This window comes from Electrophorus electricus, chromosome 21 (genome assembly GCF_041902795.1).
Source record: "Electrophorus electricus isolate QZ-2024a chromosome 21, ASM4190279v1, whole genome shotgun sequence".
Classification (NCBI taxonomy): Eukaryota; Metazoa; Chordata; class Actinopteri; order Gymnotiformes; family Gymnotidae; genus Electrophorus; species Electrophorus electricus.
Window position 1 is genome coordinate 17,592,501 of NC_137517.1, and position 26,966 is coordinate 17,619,466.

Genomic DNA, 26,966 nt, shown 5'->3' on the forward strand with positions numbered 1-26,966 from the left:
TGAAATCTTTTTAACGTTAAAAAAGCAGAGACGCATGTGAAGATTATTAGCTGCAAATGTTAATCTCAGGAACTTTATTTTCCCCATCACAGCAAGCCCAGTCGCACCGGATGACGAGGTCAAGATTCCTATTGTAAGTCACCTGATTAACTTAATGTTATCACAGGTATTAATGACTGTAATATACATTGACCTGCTTCTGTGATTCTTATTGGCTGTTGTCTGTGTCACTCAGGATGGAGTCTGCGTTTCGTCAGCGGAGGAGCAGGAAAACAGCCGCAACGCGGGACTGGAGGCGGTGGAGGAGCTCCGCCCCGAGTCCCGCCCCCTGCTGCAGGAGACTCAGGGCAAAAGCATGCCCGTGGAAGACGAAGACCGGGGGCTGGGCGACAGCTTGCCCAACACCACCAGCTCCTCCCAGACCAGCCTGTCTGCACTGCCAGTCATGGTGCCCCCTATGGTGGAATCTCCACCACAAAGCCCCCCTACCCAGAGGCAGGCATGTACCAGCGTGCAAGACCCGGAACCGTGGGCCAAGGTTGGTACAGCGCCACCCGCTGGTGTTCAGCACTACTCCTGGAGGTCTTCCAACCCTCAAATAACTGTATCGAGGTTACGAGGGTCTTCTCAATGTCCTGGATCTGGTGCTGGATTCAGCAGGAAGGTTTGGACTGGGCTGTGTTTGCGTTTCCGTGGAAACGTGCACTAGTGTGTGGCGAGAGGCAGCCCAGTACTGCTAGTATTTATTCCTGTTCAACACGCAGTAACTCTTCAGCCAATCACCAAGCTCTTCGCCAGCCGAGAGCTTGAGAGGCGGGTTTGGAGGCGGAGCCTCGGGGCTCAGTGAGGGAACTGCTGCTTTAGATCAGGCCCTCCCCCAGGAGTATTTAGCCCCACCCCAAAGACTCGTGAGTGCTGGATCAAAGCGATGAGGTGCATGTGGGCTCAAGCACTCCTGCTTCAGATTAGCACAGTGGAAATGTTCGCTCTGCTGGGATTCGCCTTTTCTTTCTGCACCGTAGGAACCAGGGCGTGGGAGGGTTTTGGACCACAGCCCAACACTAACTCTGTGTTTTATGTCCACAGGACGATGGCCCTCCCAGACGACTGGTCCCTTTACAAGGTGAGAAACACTTCGTACAAATATTTAAGTCTCACCTCTTTCTTTCCCACATTTGGGTCGAACCCAGCCAGCTATTTATGTACATTTGCTCTGTGACGTCTTTGGTTAAAAAAAAACCTTTTAACAATATAAAAAAAATGCACTGAATTGAACTGAATAAACTAGAGGAGGTTACCGTAACCTGGCACTGCACCATGTCCCACCTCCCTGACACCTCTCTCCTCCCCCCAACACCTCCTGCTCCCTCCTCCCGCAGGCGAGGAGGTCTCGCTGAGCAAGAGCTTCGACCTGTTCGACGTCCTGGATGTGCGTGTGCACAACAAGTTCTTCCGCAGCATCGGCGTGTCCGACAATGCCATCCGGCAGGCAGAGGCGCTCCATGCCGCCGACAAAGTGTACGAGCTGCTGCGGGGATGGATGCAGCACAAAGGCCTGCGCGCCAGCATCAACGACCTGCTGGATGCACTGCTGCAGCTCGACCAGCGCTGGTCCGCCGAGCAGATCGCCTCCAAGGCCGTGGAGCGTGGCTACTATAAGTACGAGTGACCGTGGGCCCCGCCCCAGCCCCCGCCCACCACCCCGCCCCATTCATCGTCGGAGCACATCTCAAATGGACTCGTCAAGAGCGGACTGTAAGGCAGAGGATGGGTGGGAGGGGTTGAATTGGGAGGGGCTATGGTCGGTCAAGGTTTGCCCCCCTGCCCTGCCCTGCCCTGCCCCACCCCACCCCCCGTGTTTGACCTGTCGGCCAGATGTGGACCGAGGTCCCCGTAGCCGGGACGGTCAGCGTGGAAGCCCACACAGGACCTGGTGAAGTCCATCGCTGGCTAACGGGAGACCGCCTTTACCAGTGCGGCCTTTCCCAAGATGCACTGGTTCCAGGTTTTTGAAACTACGGGTTAGTCCAAAGCCTGCAGAGAGATTTCAGCATGACTCTGGTCATGCGTGAAGTCAAAACACAAGATGGTGTCTCTCTGGCATTGTCTCTTTCCTTTGTTTTTGACTAAATTTTCCCTTTTTTTCTGGTTGATTTAGAGATGAAACCATGGACACTACATGCAAGGATCTCTGTGTGGGTTTGTTTTTTACAAGGAAATGGGGAGTAAAGAGGAAATAAAAAAAAAAAAAAAAAATATATATATATATATATATATATATATATATATATATATAAAAACAAAAAAATCTGGGATTGTAATGTAAGGCTGCCTTCAAACGTTTTAAAGTGCATTCGCATTGAACACGTTTATTCAGCCGCGGAAACTCGAGTCATGTTCGCAGGCATGTTCGGCTGGGTCCCACAGCCGGGTGCTTCGGCCTTGGGTCGTAGTGGAACAGAAACAGCACACTGTATTTTGCAAAGGGCACATTCTTTTTGTGACCGAGAGTCAGTCATTTTTCCCGTCGACTGGGAGGCCGGAGGGATGGCGTCGCTGCGTTCAGTGCGTTCCGTGGGACGTGTGCGTTTCTCTTTCCTGGCCTTCGGCCTCTCCCATTTCCTTATTTATGTGGAAACAAATGACGTATTTATTTTTTAAGTATGTAAGTATATATATGATTATTTATACCTGTTAACCGACAACGGTTTGGGTTAGTCTGCCTTGCGGTGTAAGGCGCCGTGACTGAGAGTGCTCCGGCGGGAACACTTCGCCTGAGCGGCACTTCCTGGTTCATCCTCGCTGCTGCGTCGCTGCCCGTGTCCTAGTGGATGCTTGGGAATGCGCCGCTTTTTCAACACACACACACACACACACACAAACACACACACACACACACAAACAAACACAAACACACACACACACACACACACACACACACAAACACACACACACACACACACACAAACACACACACACACAAACACACACACAAACACACACACACACGAGCGATGTGCGGTCGTCCCCAATTCCAACCCTGGACCTAATGAAAAGATGAAGTTCATGTTTCATTCGTGTAAATTCATTCAGAGGGGGTTTTTGTATTGGCTTGCATTGTAGAGTCACAGAGTGATCCTCCGTTATGTTAAATAAATGTTACAGATTTACTATTATATATTTATGGAAACGCAGATTTAATAATACTGAAGAATAGTGATAAACTCCAACCTGAAGGATGAAACAGATGAATGATTGTCCAGATTTATAGAGCTGTGTGGAACTGGTTTAGGCCTAAAACGCTGATCTATGAGTTCCTTTTGACCTATGAACTTACAGTGTTAGCACTGCTGTGGCTGTACTTACAGATCTGTTTCCAGCAGCAGGGTTTATGGAGACAGATCCTGGATCAGTTTTAGCTTTCGATACATGTGGTTTTCCCATATGAAGTTAGTATAGGAAACTGTAACCAGATCAGTGCAAAATGGGTCATAGAGCCTTTTCTGCCTTTACCCTTTACTTGGATAAGACACAGTGCAGTGCTGCCACCTAGTGACCAAGTGTAAAATGAGAAAAGTTCCCTGCTTCAGTTTCAGCGCCGCAACCTTTGGAATCTACTGAGTCTATTTTCTTTGCACAGACACTCGCCCTGCAGAGGTTGGCCCCTAACGGAGCGATTGGGAGTAGGGCTTTACCCTACAAGGGTCCCGCAGTGGCCTGTAGATAAGCTCTGTGTGTGTGTGTGTGTGTGTGTGTGTGTGTGTGTGTGTGTGTGTGTGTGAGTGTGTGAGTGTGTGTGAGTGTGTGTGAGTGTGTGTCTGTGTGTGTGTGAGTGTGTGTGTGAGTGTGTGTGAGTGTGTGTGTGTGTGTGTGTGAGTGTGTGTGAGTGTGTGTGAGTGTGTGTGTGTGTGTGTGTGTGTGTGTGTGTGTGTGTTTCACTTCCCCACACTTACCTGTTTAACGCATTTGTTTTGATCCCAGTGCACTACCCCATCCACGAGAAAGAGCTCTCTAGGTTTAGAAAGGGCGCTCCGAGTTTAGAAATAGCTCTCCAGGTTTAGAAGTCAAACTTCCTAAACTTTCCTAAACACTTGTTTGCTTTTTACTGGATGTATGATGTTTGCTGTTGCAAATGTATTTGTAGAATGTTTCCATTTTGAAATAAAAGTTTCTTATTATGAAAGTTCAGTGTTATTTCTAATTGAGATCAGTAAGCACCTCTTCTTACAGACGTCTTGTGGACAAACTTGTGGTTCTCAGGTCCAGTGTGTGTGTGTGTGTGTGTGTCTGTGTGTGTTTGGATCAGGGCTGGATTCCCAAGAGCACTAAACATGGGATTGGTTTGCTTTGTTTACATCAACACTGCTGCCAATAAACGTGCACACATCAGCCTCTGTCTTACCGTGGAGGACAGGTTTGTACACATAACAGAAGAGCTGTAGCGACCAGCTCAAGGCACCGGGGCAGAACGTGCACCAACCTGTGCACATGCCCGCTCCCACTCCACTCTTGTAGGGGCATTCAGAAGGACCGGGCAACCCTGAGCCACAAGGATTTTACTTCCTGAAAAAAATACCTGTTTGTTATGAATTTCTGCAGACTGAATCCTAATATGTTTGCAGAATTAATATTTTCATTTAACCAGTTTGTTCCTGCATACGTTATTTGTACATTATGTTGTACATATGTTTGTACATAATTTAATGTCAGTAAGAGTAATATGTACTAAATGTGAAAATCCATTGCTCTGTCACTTAAAAACCCTACCTAATAGAAACATTCTAAAAACTAAAGTATTATATGGTGGAACTATTTCAGTTTGAGAAGCAAAAAAATGTGGCTTACCCTTTTAAGAGTGCCAGATAAGTGCAGTACATATTGACTTTGATACCATGGTAACGTAGCATGGTGCATATTGATTCTGATACCATGGTAACGTAGCATGGTGCGTATTCATTCTGATACCATGGTAACGTAGCATGGTGCGTATTCATTCTGATACCATGGTAACGTAGTATGGTGCGTATTCATTCTGATACCATGGTAACGTAGCATGGTGCGTATTCATTCTGATACCATGGTAACGTAGCATGGTGCGTATTCATTCTGATACCATGGTAACGTAGTATGGTGCGTATTCATTCTGATACTATGGTAACGTAGCATGGTGCGTATTCATTCTGATACCATGGTAACGTAGCATGGTGCGTATTGATTCTGATACCATGGTAACGTAGTATGGTGCGTATTCATTCTGATACCATGGTAACGTAGCATGGTGCGTATTCATTCTGATACCATGGTAACGTAGCATGGTGCGTATTCATTCTGATACCATGGTAACGTAGTATGGTGCGTATTCATTCTGATACCATGGTAACGTAGCATGGTGCGTATTCATTCTGATACCATAGTAACGTAGTATGGTACATATACATTCAGATACCATGGTAACGTAACATGGTACATATTCATTCTGACACCATGGATATATGGATATCCGGATACAAAAAACTTGTTTTCTTGTAAGCTCGTGGGAAACACATTTTTGTGGCACTCATGGGAATAAACTCTCATAAAAAATAAATAAAAACCAGAAAAGATGACTCCCATCTGAGAGAATCGTTGTGTTGAAAATATTTTGACATTCTGAAAACATGTAGGCCCCACTACTCTAGTATATAAGCAGAACCTTAACCCTGTACTGTACTACAGCTGTACGTAAGAGACTGGGGGACATGGTCCACACCACTGTGGGATATTCACCACGCCTGTCACCCTTCTGAGGACACATGACTGAGTGAAGCAGTCCTATTTAACATTTACTGCCCTCTTAAAGAGTAGGTGTTAGCTGGATGCTTTTAATATATTCATTGTGTACTGTAAGCTTGCTTGTAAATACTGTTCACATGAACACTAGAACAGAAAGTGGCCAGTGTGCTATATAGCCACACTCAGCTATACAGCACACGGGCCACACTCAGCTGTACATCACACTGGACACACTCAGCTATACATCAAACTAGACACACTCAGCTATACAGCACACTGGACACACTCAGCTATACAGCACACTGGACACACTCAGCTATACAGCACACTGGACACACTCAGCTATACAGCACATGGGCCACACTCAGCTATACAGCACACTGGACAAACTCAGCTATACATCACAGTAGACACACTCAGCTATACATCAAACTAGACACACTCAGCTATTCAGCACACTGGACACACTCAGCTATACATCAGACGGGACACACTCAGCTATACAGCACACTGGACACACTCAGCTATACATCACACTGGACACACTCAGCTATACAGCACACTGGACACACTCAGCTATACATCACACTGGACACACTCAGCTATACAGCACACTGGACACACTCAGCTATACAGCACGCTGGACACACTCAGCTATACAGCACATGGGCCACACTCAGCTATACAGCACATGGGCCACACTCAGCTATACAGCACACTGGACACACTCAGCTATACAGCACATGGGCCACACTCAGCTATACAGCACACTGGACACACTCAGCTATACAGCACATGGGCCACACTCAGCTATACATCAGACGGGACACACTCAGCTATACAGCACATGGGCCACACTCAGCTATACAGCACACTGGACACACTCAGCTATACAGCACACTGGACACACTCAGCTATACAGCACACTGGACACACTCAGCTATACAGCACACAGGACACACTCAGCTATACATCAAACTAGACACACTCAGCTATACAGCACACTGGACACACTCAGCTATACAGCACACTGGACACACTCAGCTATTCAGCACACTGGACACACTCAGCTATACATCAGACGGGACACACTCAGCTATACAGCACACTGGACACACTCAGCTATACATCAGATGGGACACACTGAGCTATACAGCACACTGGACACACTCAGCTATTCAGCACACTGGACACACTCAGCTATACAGCACACTGGACACACTCAGCTATTCAGCACACTGGACACACTCAGCTATACATCAGATGGGACACACTCAGCTATACAGCACACTGGACACACTCAGCTATACATCAGATGGGACACACTGAGCTATACAGCACACTGGACACACTCAGCTATACATCACACTGGACACACTCAGCTATACATCACACTGGACAAACTCAGCTCTACAGCACACTGGACACACTTGTTAGCCGGCGCAGCTAGCGTCAATCCCCCTGGAGCACGCCCACAAGTTGGTACATTTCTACCAGTGCCGGCACCGGCTCGCCTGCCGCCAGGCCCAGCTCCAACGCGAGGCCCTGCCCACGAGGGCGGAGCAACACCAGAAGGTCCACCTCGGTGAGACAGCAGGAGCGTCTCCACAGATGCGTAGAGAGGACGTGGAGCATTCTGAGGTGGGGCACGTCAGCATTGGTCCAGCACAGGTAACGGACACACTAGAGGCCCGCAAAGCACCACAGCCCAGCCGAGAGGACCCCGAGGGTGCAGAGCAGAGAGATCCAGAGAGAAGCCCAGAACCGGAGGCTGGTGGGTTGGCTAGCGTAGGACCCCGGACCTCCAGGAGTGTGACTACTGCAAAGCCGGCCAGCCAGATTGTGATCATCATTGAGATAAAAGCCCCACGCAAGAAGGTGCTTAGAGAGCAAGAGACAAGCACAGAGGGCGACACCAATTACATCACAGCCAGTCAGAATGCTCCATGCGTTCCCGCCATATTCTGACAGAAAAACAATGGCCGTTTTCGAGGCACATGTTAATTATGAGCAACAGATAAAAAGAAACAAACGCAGCATCTGACGTCATAGCGTCCAGGTTTGGGGCAATGTCTGGACCAAACTGCACTGTGACTAACAACACTAATCTCCAACTCATTCACTAATGATGCTCTATAGGTCACACCTTACACAGAAACAATGCATCAGATGGGAACTGAAGGTTTTGATACAATCTGATCACCTTCATGCTACTTCACACTTCTGGCAGCGAGTAACTGAACGTGTTTCCTCTCGTCTGGTCTGCCATGTTCCAGCTTTACCATCTCTGTGTTTGCTAGGAGACCACGCTGCACATAATGTGCCAAGTCAATACAGCTGCAACACACTCACACACACACTCACACACACACACACTCACACACACACACACTCACACACTCACACACACACACACACTCACACACACACTCACACACACACTCACACACACACACACACACACACACACACACTCACACACACACACTCACACACACTCACACACACACACTCACACACACACACACACTCACACACACACACACACACACACACACACACACTCACACACACACACACACACTCACACACACACACTCACACACACTCACACACACACACACACACACACACTCACACACACACACTCACACTCACACACACACACTCACACACACACACTCACACACACACTCACACACACTCACACACACACACTCACACACACACTCACACACACACACACTCACACACACACTCACACACACACACACACACACACACACACACACACACATACACAACTATATATATATATATATACATATCCTCACACTCAAACACATATACACTCAGAGTACATATACACACATCCTCACACTCAAAGACATATTCAGTCAGACTACATATACACACATCTTCACTCCCAAACACACACACACACACACACACACACACACACACACAAACACACTTATTCACAACTATGTATATACACATCCTCACACATCACCACTCCAAACACACATGCACTCACATACAACTACACATACACACATCCTCACTCCCAAACATTTCTCCACCTTTCAGTTAAGACACTGGAGTTAAAATGTTGAGATGCTCTGAATTCATCCATTAAAAGAGACTAAACCCTTTGACCTCTTTAATAACGCCCCTTATAACAGGTTAAACCCTTTGACCTCTTTAATAACGCCCCTTATAACAGGATAAACCCTTTGACCTCTTTAATAACGCTCTTTATAACAGGATAAACCCTTTGATCTCTTTAATAACACCCCTTATAACAGGATAAACCCTTTGACCTCTTTAATAACACCCCTTATAACAGGTTAAAGTCTTTGACCTCTTTAATAACGCCCCTTATAACAGGTTAAAGTCTTTGACCTCTTTAATAACGCCCCTTATAACAGGTTAAAGTCTTTTACCTCCTTCAATCATCCCCTCAGCATCCACTATCCTGTACCAGCTGCAGCTCAAACACATCACATATGTACACAAACACACAAGTATGTGAATGGAAAAAAAAACATAGAAAATACAGAGATTTCAGTGCATTAAATTGAATAAAGTGTTTATTTAAATTTTTATTTAATTGTTTGCCACATTTTATGCATATCAAGAGGAGGAGAATAGTTGTTTAACCCAATGGTAATGACACATGTCATTATATAGATACATATACCATTATACAGAACCACTATATAATGAAAGTGTTCATTACCAGTTAAAGGTTTTTCCCAAGAGTCTTACACCTATGCAAAAAACCTTTAAAGGAGGTATTTTAAGAGTGTAGTCAAACCCCTAACATTTAACGCTCCGCTGTTATGTTAGGTCCAGTCATACATAGATGAACACTTTCAGGAGTTAATTTAAAATTTCGCTATGAAATACAGTGAAGAATCACAGCAGGGGGGAAGCTGTCAGCGATCTGTGGGGGAGATCTGGAGTGTGTTCACTCACATATGTTCCCTCTCTCTCTCTCTCTCTCTCTCTCTCTCTCTCTCCCTCTCTCTCTCTCTCTCTCTCTCTCTCTCTCTCTCTCTCTCTCTCTCTCCCCCCCCCCGCCCCAACAGACTCAGAGGGAGAAATATGAATCACCAACCCAGTACACAACTGCAAAGGATTCTGGGAAAACACATGGTCTGAACTATATACAAGCCATGAATCAAACCACAAACACAAAAAGGATGATTCGCTGATCAGGGTCAGAGACTATTCATTTCCAATAACGGCAACAGGTGTAACATCACTTTCAGCATTTGATGTTGCTATGGTAACAATGGCGGTATGAAACCTAAGGGATCTAAGACCTAAGACCTCCACCACTGCCCTCGGGACACTCATCCATCTTGGAGTGAATGCCTTTTCTCTGTAGAGTTTCTCTGGAATGTTTGTGTCTCTAGCTTTCTGAATATGAGATGTTCATTTTATTTTGCAGTAGCTTCAGGTGTTGAGCCAGAGTGATCAGTCATTATTATAAGCTTGCCATCAAAATAGTAAAAATGTTTATTATCTTCAGCTTTCATTTGTCTGTCATAACCTGTCCATTTCTGGAAATCCTTTCTGGATCTTACAGCCTCACTCAGTTGTTGTGGTGCCTTATGGGATATGTAGTTTGATTGGGTGGTTGTATGTTCATCCCTGGAATGAGAGGAATAGTAGGGCCTTGCAGTGGTTTTCTGCAGTTTCCACAATATCATGTTTTCCTGAAGCATCTCTGAAGTAGTGCAGTACTGGTGCGTTGAGTCAGTCTACAGCAGAGCCATCCCCTCCTCTTCGGTGTGTGTGTGTGTGTGTGTGTGTGTGTGTGTGTGTGTGTGTGTGTGTGTGTGTGTGTGTGTGTGTGTGTGTGTGTGTGTGTGTGTGTGGTAGAACATACCAAGTCCAAGCCTGGGTCCAGAGCTCCTGACGATGAAAAATATGTTTTTTCATGATGGATCCTGTACCTCCAGTGAACTGGTGTTTGGCTGAATGTTTGTAACACCTGTAACATCTGACTGCGTGGCACCTGCACACATGCTCCAGGTGGCTTTTTACAGGATCCCAATCTATTGGGTGCCAGCAATCCAAGAGCAGTTCTACACATGAAACGCCATCGGAGGGGTCTGGCGGCCACAGTGCTGTGAGCCTCTGGGCTAAAACAAAAAGCCAACAGAGCTTGATTATGCTGTGGATAGAGACAAATTCTCACCAGTCCAGGAGCAGAGCCATTACAGCAAGCTCACATCTCTGTGTGCGTTTGAGCATTGGAGTTTGGCTATGAACACACGATAGCTCACTCTGCTAATCTGCTAGTAGACAGGAGGCAGCTGTGTCCTGTGCTCAGAGGTGCTTTCCCGTTGTAGTTTGACAGAGTTGGTTAATGGAGTCACTACGTGATGTTCGTTACTGTACAGTGATAAAGCCCCCTTGAGTTTCACACACTCCTCTCAAAATTCAGTGTCAAGTTTTAGAGGTTTTGTTCTAAATTACAGTATCCTGTTGTGTGAGCCCTGCTCTGGCTCTTAATGATGAGGTGTGCGCCACCTGACGGATGTCAGACACACTCACACCTCTCTGAAACATCTGAGTGATGTCATATACACTCACACCTCTCTGAAACATCTTAGTGATGTCATATACACTCACACCTCTCTGAAACACCTGAGTGATGTCATATACACTCACACCTCTCTGAAATGATGTCATATACACTCACACCTCTTGGAAACACCTGAGAGATGTCATATACACTCACACCTCTCTGAAACACCTGAGTGATGTCATATAAACACACCTCTCTGAAACACCTGAGTGATGTCATATACACTCACACCTCTCTGAAACACCTGAGTGATGTCATATACACTCATAACTCTCTGAAACACCTGTCACAATTCTGTCACAGAGCTGCTGTTTACATCCTTATGGAATCATCACCCACACATGAGTCTCATCACATCCTTATGGAATCATCTCCCACATCTGAGTCCTCACATCCCTTCCCAGAATCTTTCCCCAGTGTTCTGTGTTAGCCTCACAACACTCACCTCTGGGTCTGCTTTATGTTTTCTTACTTCCAAATAAAGCAGCTTGTCTCCAGCACTGATGTCTCACTTCTCTGTAAACAAAAAGGTCACAGACTGGAGGGAGACAGAGAGGAAAACACCAGCCTGCCTTCGCTATGAGCTAAACGGATGGGCAAAAACAGCCATGTCAGGACAACACTATTTCACTAGTTCAGGTTGTTTCTCTTTTGATTGATTGGCAGACATATGCCATGCACCTGCACAGGTAGGTGTGTGGAGAGAGAGAGAGAGAGAGAGAGTGAGTGAGAGAGAGAGAGAGAGAGAGAGAGAGAGAGAGAGCGAGTAGGTTCAGGTACAGAGGATCTACTCAGGTATCAGAACTGACATAAATACAGATGCTGACATACAGATGAATGTCTCTCTGAAGTATAAATGTCTTGTTCAAGTCCAGGTGATGGAACAGGTGTGTGCATGATTTGCATATCTCACTCTTTCACAGTGGAGTCAAACAGACGCTAATGTGACAGGAAACGTATCGAGCTGAGACTGTCCCCAGACCACCTCACTGTCCTGCAGGAAACACACAGAGCGGAGACTGTCCCCAGACCACTCCAGCCTCCTGGACCAGGTAGTGTGACGTTCCGAGGATAAGCACAATAAAACACAGATTTATTCTTATGAACATGCCACACATACGACTACCTCAAACGCTATACACAACTCAAACACTAACAACACTACAACACAGGAGACATATATACACTCAAGATGATTACACCTAACACAGAACAGGTGAACGACACAAGAGGGCATGGCAACACAGACAAACACACACACGAAGACGTTTGAGGAGGGGGCGGGGCCATGACGTGACAGGTAGACCTCCTTTATTCTGTCTCCACAGGTATGGTGTACCATTTTATCGCATGTATCCTGTGCTGCAAGTGTCAGATTTGGCAGAAGATAAATGTCAGAGGTTAATTTCAGTGTCAGAAGTGTCAGAAGTTGTGATTGTTCACCATCTGTCAAATTACAGAATGTAGTTTGTTTGCTGCCAGCATGACAAAACCACCCCAGGTAGGTTGGATGTTCTGATTGGTCAGCCAGAGGTGAGTGGCGGTGGTTGAACTTCCTGAGAGGAGTTTTGAGAGCCTGCCTCCTTTAGCCTGTAATAAGAATCAACTGTTACACAGATGGCTGGGTGAAGGCAGGTAAGTGAAGAAAAGATGATCGCAGTAATCACAATGTAGGTAAGAGCATTGAAGTAAATGGAAAAATAGAAATTAATCTACAGCTGATCCCCTCTAACCCTAAACTTTTAACCCTAACCCTAATCCTAACTCTAACCTTAAACCTAACCCTAACCCTAACCCTAATTCTAATTTTAAACCTAACCGTAACCCTAACCCTAAACTTTTAACCCTAACCCTAACCCTAACTCTAACCTTTAACCCTAACCCTAACCCTAACCCTAATTCTAAACCTAACCGTAACTCTAACCCTAACCCTGACTCTAAACATTACCCTGACTATAACCCTATCCCTGACTCTAAACCTAACCCTAACCCTAACCTTAAACCTAACCCTAACCCTAACCGTGCCCTAACCCAAATCCTAACCCTAAGCCTGCAGATTGCACCTTTAAAAATGTTCTTCTTGTCCTTTCATGCTCCACACAGGCAGTGCGAGCAAACAGATGGGTAACACCAGCGCTCACACCAGGCTGCTGAACCAGAGCAACAGGAACGTACGTGTCTTCCTCACCCAGGACAAGCTGGAGGTGGACGCCTTCATTGCCAAGCTTGATGCCCCGGGCAGGATGATGATGTCGTTGCCACGGCCACCAACCTGGCCAGGCGGAATGATGAGGTTCGGTTTCCGCGGTGACATTGCAGGCCACTGCGTCTTGGCCTCACAGATGTGTAAGCTCCCGTAGAAGGAGAATCAGCATGTGTCTATCTTCATCGAGGATGAGGAAGATGAGAAGATCTGTTCTAAACATGTGTGTATATGTGTTCCTCTGACCTCACCAACATCCATCATACTGTACAATGTTTAAAGGGTGGATCATCTGTGCTGTGGATCGTCTTCAGGGGTGTAGTGGGCTGTGTGCGGTGTGGCCTTGACAGTGAGATGAAAACTCATTTTTATGTCGTATTATTTGAATTTTTTTCCAATCTTCTCATTGTTTTTGAGCTTGTACAATTGACTTTACTGACTAAAGTAAGCTCTATGACAGACAAATATTCTTCACTTTTAATTAATTGGCTAATTAATTGCCAGTTGATTAAAATTTAAAAAAAGAATTAACAAAGAAAATGAACAAATAAAATGAACCAAGTTAGTTTTAATGGCCTGCCTGTGTCTGCAGACCACTAACCCTGCAACGTGCTGTTAATTCCCTGTGGATGCAGACTTATTTGTGTGTGTGCGTGTGTGTGTGTGTGTGTGTGTGTGTGTGTGTGTGTGTGTGTGTGTGTGTGCTAATCAGGCCTTCTCTCATCACTGTAAGTAGTTACATTGCCATATATGGACACTGTTTGCTTCTGTACTCCAGCACACTAAATGTAAAATCAATCCACCATAACTGTTACCATGCAGAACCTCGAGCGTATTTGCATCTACACTGTGTGAACCCTACAGGAACCACACACCCTTCTTTAGTTTTCTCTAGTTTTTCTAATCAGAACGGTGTGGCTGTCCGGCTGCTTGTACAGTAGACTACACCATGTGTCTGTGTAATATGTGTGTGGGAAAAAGGAGGAAATAAAATGATCTCTAGACACATTAACTTTTATTTACCGTCGCTTGTCTTGCTACTGACAGGTCAGATGTCTCTACAGCAACATAACAGGGTTTTCTAACTCTGGAGGAATTATATAGTGACTGCTGTCCCTTTGAGGAACTTGGACTCAGCAGTGGACCAAAAGTCCATCACACACACGACTTCATTTAAAAGCTTTTGACTGGTCACTTGTACTGTTTGTAATCAGTGTAATAAAAGCCAATACTATCACAGCCACTGCTACTGTTGTATAATGGAGTATGATTTCTATATAACTAACATAAATAGGTTCATGATCATATATGTGATTTTACAGTTTTTCTATTTCTTTATTTTGTCATTCCAGAGATCTGAAGACTGAGCTCAAGTTGAGGGGAAACAGTCAGCCATTTAAAATCTACCACATTATTAATAATAAGACTTGGAATATTTAGCACACATTAACATTAACAACGATTAATATAAGAGAACCGAACACTGAGCGGTAAGCCGTCACTTCAACAGCATTTCGTGCTTTTTTTCAGCTAAATCAGGATGTTCTTTGGGTCGTGTAGCGCTAAAACGCTGTAAATGACGTGAGAGACGTCTGTTCATCCCCACGAGTTTGACTGAACTGATATAATCTGTATGGCGCACTGTCTCCCTCTAGTGGTAAGAACAGGGTATTACAGGCGAGACGAGACAAGGCGTCAGGGAACAAGAGAGATGTTTTTTCTTTTTTAATCAGCTAAAGCTATTGTGTGTCTACAGTGTACCAGCGTTACAGGAGTGATTAACTAATAATACATTTTCAAAAGATAATGAACAATATGAAAAGCTCATATGCAGACTGAACGCAAAGCCTCATAGATGGAAAGCATGCACTCTACCACTGAGCTACATACTCTTCTGTGATATACACTTAATGTAAACGTAATGTTACAACAATACTGAGCACATCTACTCTAATGTTACACGCTGTCTAATAGGGTCCAACAACACTAAGGAAACCTAGGTTAGGTTAGCTAGGTTAGGTTAGTGTCAACATTTTACACTTTAACATTTCATACATTTCAGAAACGATCGTATAACACAGAATAAGCTACATCTCGATAAAGAGAGGAAAACCATGGACAATAATGGAACAATAATGTTTAATTTAAACCTTAAAACATTAACATTAAAGTGCATAATCAAGCCCTACTATATCATTTAAAGATTTATAGACGCAGTGCTTGAATAAGTCTGGGTTCAGAATGTGTAATTATACACAAGACATCAAATATTCAAATATACATCAGATATAGAGGGGCAGTAGTGAGTAACACTGGGTCTGGGTGTGTTTGTGAGAATGATTGCTGGTGCACAACCTGCTGGATGGAACTGGCTGAGAAAGACGCTTTAGTGTTACCATTACTGTTAATAAAAGTCCCCATAAACATATACTGTTAATAAAAGTCCCCATTAACTATACTGTTAATAAAAGTCCCCATTAACTATACTGTTAATAAAAGCCCATTATAAGGAGCATCTCTTGTGTTTCTATCAGCGCTGGATCTGTGTTTGCTGAAGGTTCTCTGACTGTAACAGAGACTGGAGGAGGAGGAGGAGGAACCAGGACCTGTACACATGTTAACTGTTAATAAAAGTCCCCATAAACATATACTGTTAATAAAAGTCCCCATTAACCTTACTGTTAATAAAAGTCCCCATTAACCTTACTGGTAATAAAAGTCCCCATTAACCTTACTGTTAATAAAAGTCCCCATTAACCTTACTGGTAATAAAAGTCCCCATTAACCTTACTGGTAATAAAAGTGATGGGCACATCAGGGTAAGAAGAGACGCGGCTGAAGTGATGCACCCATCATGCCTAGTGCCTACCGTACAAGCTGGTGGGGCAGTGCTATGATCTGGGGTTGCTGCAGTTGGTTAGGTCTAGGTTCAGCAACGTTATGTGCCCACAGAATGAGGTCAGCTGATTACCTGATATACTGAATGACCAGATTATTCCATCAATGGATTTTTTCTTCTCTGATGGCACGGGCACATTCCAAGATGACAATGCCAGGATTCATCGGGTTCAAACTGTGAAAGAGTGGTTCAGGGAGCATAAGACATCATTTTCACACATTGACTGGCCACCACAGAGTCCTGACTTGAACCCCATTGAGAATTTTTTGGAAATGCTGGAGAAGACTTTGGGCAGTGGTCCAAATCTTCCATTATCAATACAAGATCTTGGGGAAAAATTAATGCAACTCTGGACAGAAATAAATGTTGTGACATTGCAGAAGCTTGTGGGAATGATGCCACAGTGAATGCATGTCGTAATCAAAGCTAAAGGTGGTCCAAATAAATCTTAGAGTGTGTGACCTTTTTTTTTGGCCAGGCAGTGCATAAAAGTGTAATTATGTAATCAAATAACATTTGCATCACATTTACGCCTTGAAGAATAACAGGTTATAAAACGCATCAAAATACTAAGGCCTGTATATTAGAGCTGTACAGCTGTAACATAGAGCTGTACACCTGTAACATAGAGGTATACACCTGTATGATAGAGCTGTGCACCTGTATGATAGAGCTGTACACCTGTATGATAGAGCTGTGCATCTGTATTATAGAGGTGTACAACTGTATGATAGAGCTGTATGATATGTTCTACTCTAAGTTCTGTGAAAGGTAAACAGAAGGATATAAAATGTAGTACCACTGAGAGCCACAAGAGGCATCTTAGGACAGTGAGTTCAAGAGTAAATGGGGCCTCAAACAAGTGTCCAAATACTTATCTACTATCTTTAACATCAACCCTGCAGTTACCATCCATTACTCATCTTTATGTACCTCTGTGTCTCAAAAACAACAACAAAGACTCTGTAGAAGCAATAGATTATTAATACCCCACAACATCCCCTGGATACACACACACTCACACACACACACACACACACACACACACACACACACACACTCACACACACACACACACACACACACACGTTAATAAAATGGAGGCATGAGCTCAGAGGCAGGTGAGTGTTGTGGTTTCTGTTCAATTTCAGCTGTGTAGCAGAGGGAGGAAGTGCAGGGTGGTGGGTGTTATGGACTGTTAGAGCTGATAAATAGTGACCTGCTCTCTACTTCATGTTACTGATACTCAGTGGTGTTTAATAATATTAATTTAAAGTGTGCAGAATCAGACTTAATTCTCTCTTCTTTCACCTGCACATTCTCTTTTCTACTCTCCACAAACTTTGTGTTGGGTTTGCATGGATCTGGTGTTAAAGTGTTTAGAGTGTGATCATCTTACTGTGGTGTCTGAGTGATGAGGGCTTGATACTAGAACACGTGTGTCTGTCCCTGTGAGACACCCTGAGGAATTCTCTAGTGCTCTTCCTCTGACTGCTACCCTTGTGTGCTGGAGCAGGACAAACTGCTCCAGGGGAGAGAAGTGGATCAGCGCTGCCTCCTGTTCCCTCCCCCAGCATGGAGGTCCTGGAAATGTGTATTCAACACATTTACATTAAATAAATGAGTTCAAATTAATAATATTATTTATAATAATTATGATGAATAATTATGGCCTCACTGTGTCCAACATACACACCACACAGTGGAGGCACTTAATATAAAATGGAAACCACGGCCTGTTCTCTCTCTCTCTCTCTCTCTCTCTCTCTCTCTCTCTCTCTCTCTCTCTCTCTCTCTCTCTCTCTCGCTCATTCTCTTCCTCTCACTCTCCCCCCTTTCGCTCTCTCTCTCTTTCTCAGAAATGTGCTTGCACACACACCACATATAGCAAAGACACTTAAAATAACCTCATTATAATAACTCGCATTAATTCTGAGAACACAGGAAGTGATGTGTCTTTAACACACACAGTCACTCAGTCAGTCCATCATTACTGGGACAGTATGGAGCTCAGTCCACTCCCTGTGGTGCTCTGTGAGTAAATGTTCTCTTTATGTCTTCATTAGAGTGAAAGGTGATGTATGAAGTTGGTAATGTGCAGTCTGAGGATCCTGACTGATGAGATTATGTGTGTTAGTTGTGTAGTTCCTTCAGAAGGGAGGATCAGAGTTTCTCTTCCATGTGCTCAGGTGTTCTCACTGTATCCAGATGTGTTATGGAAAGGGTTCTGTTTGATGTACTGGGCTGGAGAGCAGGAGGAGAAGTTCTTGTACATGTTTGTACTCAATTCATTAATTTCCCCTGTTCTTCGTTTCTACCTTGTTAGGTCGTGTTTTTAAACCCAATGTTTTCCTCAGTGTCTTGCTGGTTGTTCTAGCCGTTATCTCCTCATTGTGTTTGTACTAAGCCGTTGTCTGAGCTCTTGTCTTGTTTCACGTTTATTCAGTCAGTGTTCTGGGTTCTGCCTTGTTGTCTGTGTATCTGTACCCTCTTTTCTCTCGGTTTGTCTGTTGATTTATTTTCCCGATTTTCGTGTTTTGCTTTCTGTTTAATATATTTCCTGGATCTGTTCATATTGGTGCTGTGACTTGTATTAATGACCCAGATTCTGGATTTGCCCTTAATAAATCTCGCTCTTCTCAGCGTCTGCGTCCAGCTCTCTATCGCTCCACGTTACACAGTGTGTGTTCATTCTTCATATAAACTTCTAAACACTTAGAGAATGCTGGATAGGATGTCCATAAGTAACAGACACTGTGGAACTGTGAAACAGCAGTAGTGAATCTGCTCATACCACAGCACACACCACTGCCCACAGAAACATAAATCACTGACGCCCCCTTGTGTTCAAAACCTTCAGCGCTCTAAAGCACTCTAAACGTTTTATCATGAAAGATTCATTTCTCTCACTTTTGTTTAATCAGGGTGTTTGTGAAAACAGCAGTCAGCTTCCCTACACCCTTTGAAGCAGAGATTAGATGAACATTTACACAAAGTGTTACATATCATGTTAAGGTGTTTATGGTTAAATGAACAATTATACATAGTGGTAACCAGCATGTTAAGGTGTTTATGGTTAAATTAATAATGATACTTTTATTTTAATTGTGTCTGAAAGGTTTTGTTCTCAGGTGTTTTCTTTAATAAATTAATGATTTCATTGTTCATATTCGTATGTTCCCTCTTTTATGTTTATAGTGCTGATTTCATTTGTTCAAGCTGGACTTGCTCAAGGTGATTTATATTCTGTTTATATATTATTTAAAACCCAAACTGCCATTACTAACTCTATTCAGCTATTAGATGAAACATGGAATGATGGAATGATGTCAATAGACATTTATGAAAATATGCTATTTTAAATGTATTAATTTACACATTTAGCATTTTAGTATATGTATTTTATAATTAATGGATTTATTCAGTATTAAAAACGTCTACAGGACCAGACAGCAGTGGCTTGTGTGGTGGATTTAGGTTTATGTCTGTGTAATATATTTGTTTTAACCTAACTGAAAAAAACACTTTGGGAATCTTGGCCATGTGCACATATTGGCCACTAAAGGGCAGCAGGTGATAGATTTTAACAGAAGGAAGACAAAGCAGATCATAAAATGTCATATCTACTACAGGACATGATTTATGTGCTCCTGAATTAATGGACTTATTCAGTATTAAAAACATGTACAAGATCAGACAGATGTGATTTGTGTAGTAGATTTAGATTTAGATCTGTGTAATTTATTTGTTTTCAAAGTAACTGAATGAAGAATTCAAATGTTTAATGTTTCTGCAGGTCATGTTAAAGCTGTTGTGAGTGTAAGTCCTGATAATCACGTGTTCAGAGGAGAGACTGTGACTCTCAGATGTGACATACGGCTAGAAGGAGACACTGGGTGGACATACAGCTGGTATAAGGATGGCAACAGTATCTACCCAAACATCACATCCAATCCATACACATTCAACTTTGTTGTACAGTATGACAGTGGTACATACACCTGCAGAGGGTACAGGGGAAGAGACTCTCAGAGCTCAGAGATCAGTAATGCTGTTACATTAACTGTGTCAGGTGAGTTTGGACTGTGAATTCAGCCAATAGACATTCATAGCAAGGTTGTTATTGTGTGTGAGTGATTTTAAACACCCAATAACTTGTATTTGCTGTGTTACAGTGATACCCCAGGCAGTACTGAGTGTGTCTCCACAGAGCTGGCTGACTGAAGGAGACTCAGTGAGTCTAAGTTGTGAGGTCAGAGACTCCTCTACAGGCTGGACATTCAGCTGGTACAGAGCTGTTACCTACAGAGAATGTTTAACTCCAGTAACAGACATTCATGGCTCTCTGAGGTATTGTGTTGAGCTCCTCTCAGACAGCAGAGGAGCTGCAGGCTCCTACACTCTCAGTCCTGCTGCTCTACATCACACAGGAGTTTATGTGTGCAGAGCAGAGAGAGGAGAACCAGCCTATCAGACACAGTACAGCAACACACAGCCACTATGGATCACTGGTGAGGACATACAACAGCAGTGTGTGTGTGTGTGTGTGTGTGTGTGTGTGAAACATCAGATAATCACATAAATACAATCAAAAGCCTAGCTAGATGTTATTAACTAGATATTATTAAAGCGGTTTTCTATTATCAAAGGAAGCATCAAACTGGTTTTAAACTTTCCGTGTTAAATGTGTTTACTACACTTCTGCTATGATAAGACAATAACAATAACACACGTGATGTATAATTTCTGTTTCTAAGGTCTGTCTCCTCCAGTCTCTCTGATCATCAGTCCCAGCAGAACTCAACACTTTAGTCGTGACTCTCTCTCACTGAGCTGTGAGGGACAGAGTGACTCTCCTGGATGGAGAGTGAGACGATACACACACAGTGGGAGTGTGTCAAATTGTTCATCAGACTGGAGATCAGTTACAGGATCTAGATGCACCATCAGATACCTCTACACATCCCACACTGGAGTGTACTGGTGTCAGTCTGAATCTGGAGGGAGCAGCAATCCTGTTAACATCACAGTGCACAGTGAGTCTGCATGTAGTGCACTCACTAGTTAAGGAGAAAAGGAAATGTTTGATAACAGGATATTATAGTTCAGAATATATAGAACTATCAGTTACTGACTAAGAAAACTGTTAACTTGAGTTAATAAGAAAAGCTGTTTAACATCTTCTCAGTGTGTGTGTGTGTGTGTGTGTGTGTGTGTGTGTGTGTGTGTGTGTGTGTGTGTGTGTGAGAGAGAGAGAGAGATAGAGAGAGAGACGTTAGTCTGCTTTCCAATAATTGGGTGTATTGTGTGTGTGTTCTGTGTCCCTGTTGTGTAATACTCAGTATTCATGCTGGAATCCTTCTCTCTGTAATAGATGAGTAAAGTGAATTCTCTGTTCTAGATGGTGATGTGATTCTGGAGAGTTCTGTCCATCCTGTGACTGAGGGAGATCCTCTGACTCTACACTGTTTACTTCACTCCACTATCACATCACACCTCAGAGCTGATTTATATAAAGATGGATCACTCATCCAGACCCAGACTGCAGGAGAAATGACCATCCGTACTGTCTCAAAGTCAGATGAGGGTGTCTACTACTGTAAACACCCAGAGAGAGGAGAGTCACCACACAGCTGGGTCTCAGTCAGAGGTCAGAATCTAAAGATTTCACATCTTTATTATTAGACCAATTTAACCAGAGCCTCAGATGTATGTTGGCAAGAAAATAATTTTATAATTCTGAATCTTGGAGCAGTAATTCTGTCAACATCACAGTGCAGGGTGAGACTCCATGTAGTGAAATTACGCTTGTACTGAGTTTACCGTGAACACCATGAACACCATGTCCTGTCCCTGACTGAACACTCTTCAGTTTATATATTTGTATTTTCATATGCATTTGAGTATTTGAGACTATGAATACATATTAGTTACATTTAGTCATTCAAGCCACGTAACGTAACTGTTACCCATCATTTTCTAAGAGACAGAATAGATGTTTTCTACATATTCTATCCACAGCAGAAATAGGAAATCAAATTACAGTAACCCAAGTACTCAAGGAAACAGCTCCATCTTGTGGTGTGAATCAGTATTTACATAAATGTAACAAAGCGTTCACATGGAATCCAATTACATTCATTAAGGATTAAATGTACATATAAAACACTCATTTATTATAGAAAAATAAAATGCTATTACATTGCTGGATATATTGTAGATAACTGGTTCCAGTGGTGTAGTATCTATTTGTAAATTAGGGGCCATTTTAATTCTAGGACTGGCTGGGAGCATTTTAGACAATAAAAACATTTGTGTTCATTTCTGTTGACTTTAAGAACCACCTGTACTATCACCACATTACTCATACTGTACTATCACCACATTACTCCTACTGTACCATCACCACATTACTCCTACTGTACCATCACCACATTACTCCTACTGTACCATCACCACATTACTCCTACTGTACCATCACCACATTACTCCTACTGTACTATCACCACATTACTCCTACTGTACCATCACCACATTACTCCTACTGTACTATCACCACATTACTCCTACTGTACCATCACCACATTACTCCTACTGTACTATCACCACACTACTCCTACTGCACCATCACCACATTACTCCTACTGTACTATCACCACATTACTCCTACTGTACCATCACCACATTACTCCTACTGTACCATCACCACCATTACTCCTACTGTACCATCACTATATTACTCCTACTGTACTATCACCACATTACTCCTACTGTACTATCACCACATTACTCCTACTGTACCATCACCACCATTACTCCTACTGTACCATCACTATATTACTCCTACTGTACCATCACCACATTACTCCTACTGTACTATCACCACATTACTCCTACTGTACCATCACTATATTACTCCTACTGTACCATCACCACATTACTCCTACTGTACCATCACTACATTACTCCTACTGTACTATCACCACATTACTCCTACTGTACCATCACTACATTACTCCTACTGTACCATCACCACCATTACTCCTACTGTACCATCACCACATTACTCCTACTGTACCATCACTACATTACTCCTACTGTACTATCACCACATTACTCCAACTGTACCATCACCACATTACTCCTACTGTACCATCACTATATTACTCCTACTGTACTATCACCACATTACTCCTACTGTACCATCACCACATTACTCCTACTGTACCATCACCACATTACTCCTACTGTACCATCACTACATTACTCCTACTGTACTATCACCACATTACTCCTACTGTACTATCACCACATTACTCCTACTGTACCATCACTATATTACTCCTACTGTACCATCACCACATTACTCCTACTGTACCATCACTACATTACTCCTACTGTACTATCACCACATTACTCCTACTGTACCATCACTACATTACTCCTACTGTACTATCACCACATTACTCCTACTGTACTATCACCACATTACTCCTACTGTACCATCACTATATTACTCCTACTGTACCATCACCACATTACTCCTACTGTACCATCACTACATTACTCCTACTGTACTATCACCACATTACTCCTACTGTACCATCACTACATTACTCCTACTGTACCATCACCACCATTACTCCTACTGTACCATCACCACATTACTCCTACTGTACCATCACTACATTACTCCTACTGTACTATCACCACATTACTCCAACTGTACCATCACCACATTACTCCTACTGTACCATCACTATATTACTCCTACTGTACTATCACCACATTACTCCTACTGTACCATCACCACATTACTCCTACTGTACCATCATCACATTACTCCTACTGTACCATCACTACATTACTCCTACTGTACTATCACCACATTACTCCTACTGTACTATCACCACATTACTCCTACTGTACCATCACATTACTCCTACTGTACCATCACCACATTACTCCTACAAGTGTCACGTTACTGAACAAAGTGTCCAAGGTGGTACTGGATGGAATAATTATGTGATTCACAGTCATGTGTTCACATTTTACACTCCAATCACAATCAGATCCCACACAATCTCCAGATAATCTCCACAAACACAGTGATTAACGGATTAGAATGCAGCATTGTGGGTCTAACCTGTTTATTATAATATATGTAAATACAGAGTGACTCCAGGAAGACACTTGGGGTCAGTCAGCTGTAACATGCAGTGTTCTCCATCTCTTTCCACAGATTTACCCACAACTACACTGACTGTGGAGCCTCAGAGTCCTGTGTTCACTGGAGAGTCAGTCACTCTGAAGTGTGAGGTTCAGGGTTATGATGGGTGGACATATCAGTGGTATAAGAAGAAAGCACAGAGTCAGTGGACTACAGTGTCTCAGTCTGTGTTTGACACTGTAAACAGAGACACTCTCACCATCAATGGAGATGCTGTAGATAATGGGGATCAGTACCGGTGTACAGGAGCACGAAATGACAGACCAACAACATCAAAGAGCAGTAACATTGTTATCCTCACTGTACATGGCAAGATCATTGTTACATATTAATTTAATGTCTATTGTATTAATTTAAATTATTGATTTAAATAATGTAAACTATTTTTAGTCAGCAGCTTAATGCCCACTCCATGTATTGTGTTTACTGGGCACAAGGAAATTAGCTGTACTGTAATTACAGTTACACTACAAGGTATTTGTGTTTCATGTTAGTGTCACACTCCTAATTGTATTTTTTTATCATTCCATTCCATTATGATCAATTTCATCTTTCGTCATGTCGCTTCTCATTTGTAGCTGTTCATGTTTTCATCTGTGTTTAAAATAAATGTTGGTATCCCATCCATCACCCTCAATGCTCCCCAGTGTCACAGAAGCACTGTAGCTCTTCAGCTGTGATTAATTCTGTGCATGTGTGTGTGTGTGTGTGTGTGTGTGTGTGTGTGTGTGTGTGTGTGTGTGTGTATCTGTGTGTGTGTGTGTGTGTGTGTGTGTGTGTGTGTGTGTGAGATCAGCTCTGTCCCATTCAGAAGCTCCACTCTCCATCCTCAGTCTGCTCAGTAGTCTACTGGCAGTCTCTCCATATCTGCTAGTGTCCATCGTGCTGGGGGTCAAATGCTGCAGAGCTCACGGTGAGAACTCTTCCTCTTAGACACACATTACACACACTGGAAGAACCAAACTTACATTTGTTTGAATCTGAAAGCGCATCGTAAGGTTGGTCTTTCTTCTCTGTGTTTTTATGACTTTCACCACTCTGTCATGACTCTTAATACTGCTAAGACAAGCAGGACACATGACAGTAAAGTGTCTGTTATGTGTAATCCATAAAAATCATGGTTTATAAAAGCAGCACATGGTCATGAAACCAGTAGTTAAAAACAAGAGAGAATAGAACAGTGACTGGAACCAGAAAATGTTACTTTAGGCAAGACAGCAAATACTAAAAGAAACATGAGTGTAAATACACACACTAACTAGAGCCAAACAACACACAGTCACGACAGAGCAGAGAGATCAATGAAAACAATACAGGTTACCATGGGAACCACAACCACCAACAACTTAGAAGTTTTATACATAGTTTACACTTTTGTATACAGACATTTAAAACTATTTTATATGCTGGTTTAATAAAATACTGCTTTTCTCCCCACAATCATTGACAATGTCGACATGTTGCTTGCGTTGGAGACAAGACATGCTTTTTTTCCTTCTCTGAACTACAAGACCAAGACTGCAATAAACATTTATTAAATGATAATCCAATAACACCAGGGGAGCTTTCTAACACCTACACTTTCTGTGTTTGATGTTTTTTCTACAGCTCTGACTAAAAATGCAGTCTCAGAGGAGTGAGAGTCTAAAGGAAAATACTGAAGATGGAAGGACATTGTTCTGTTTGCTTGAAGTCATTTCACATGTGAGATTGAATGTTTGAACTCTGCTAACCTACTGCCAGCTGATAACCAGTTTATATAAAGTATCAGGCAGCAATGTTTACACTTTTAAGCACATGTTACTATTGTGTGTCATTTATTCCAATGTTGGAATATTCTCATTTATTTTCTTTTACTTTGTTGGACTAGTTTACTGCTTTTATGTTCTTATTTTGTTAACTAAATTTAAAAATCGAATAAATTGTCTGCATTATCATTGCACTGATGTCGGATGAGATATTCAGCAGCCAAAGAAACACTAAGTGTATTTTATATCAGACTCTAGATTTTAAGTAATCAACAACGAGACCACAGATTAGTGTTTTACACATTACTTCACACTGACTCTCCTCAGCTTTAATGTGAAACTGTTCACTGGGTAGTGAGGTCACTACAAAGATCATAATAGCTTGGACTTACCTGAGACAGGTCATCAGGTGATTGTTAGAATGAACACCAGCAGCCACACCAGCTCTGTGAGGGTAAGATCACTCATCCCTGCTGTAGGATGTAGTGGCACTGATGCTCAGATGCATC

The 26,966-nt window shown here is 43.0% G+C and overlaps 1 protein-coding gene and 1 pseudogene across 2 annotated transcripts in view; both read left to right on the top strand.

Moving 5' to 3' along the window:
• The window catches only part of LOC145652804 (uncharacterized), a 24,344-nt pseudogene extending 20,161 nt beyond the window's left edge, over window positions 1–4,183 (top strand). The window contains exons 7-10 of the transcript XR_014119063.1: window positions 93–133; window positions 236–538; window positions 1,087–1,123; window positions 1,380–4,183. The product of XR_014119063.1 is annotated as an uncharacterized LOC145652804 (transcript). The remainder of the gene's footprint in view (window positions 1–92; window positions 134–235; window positions 539–1,086; window positions 1,124–1,379) is intronic.
• LOC145653011 (uncharacterized) lies at window positions 1,876–26,966 on the top strand. Its single transcript, XM_081704882.1, has 11 exons — window positions 1,876–1,998; window positions 7,210–7,705; window positions 13,481–13,723; window positions 19,678–19,713; window positions 20,276–20,551; window positions 20,655–20,990; window positions 21,237–21,515; window positions 21,881–22,129; window positions 24,722–25,018; window positions 25,506–25,622; window positions 26,318–26,966. Exons 1-11 carry the CDS (start codon window positions 1,876–1,878, stop codon window positions 26,347–26,349), a joined length of 2,484 nt encoding a protein of 827 aa, XP_081561008.1. The 3' UTR covers window positions 26,350–26,966.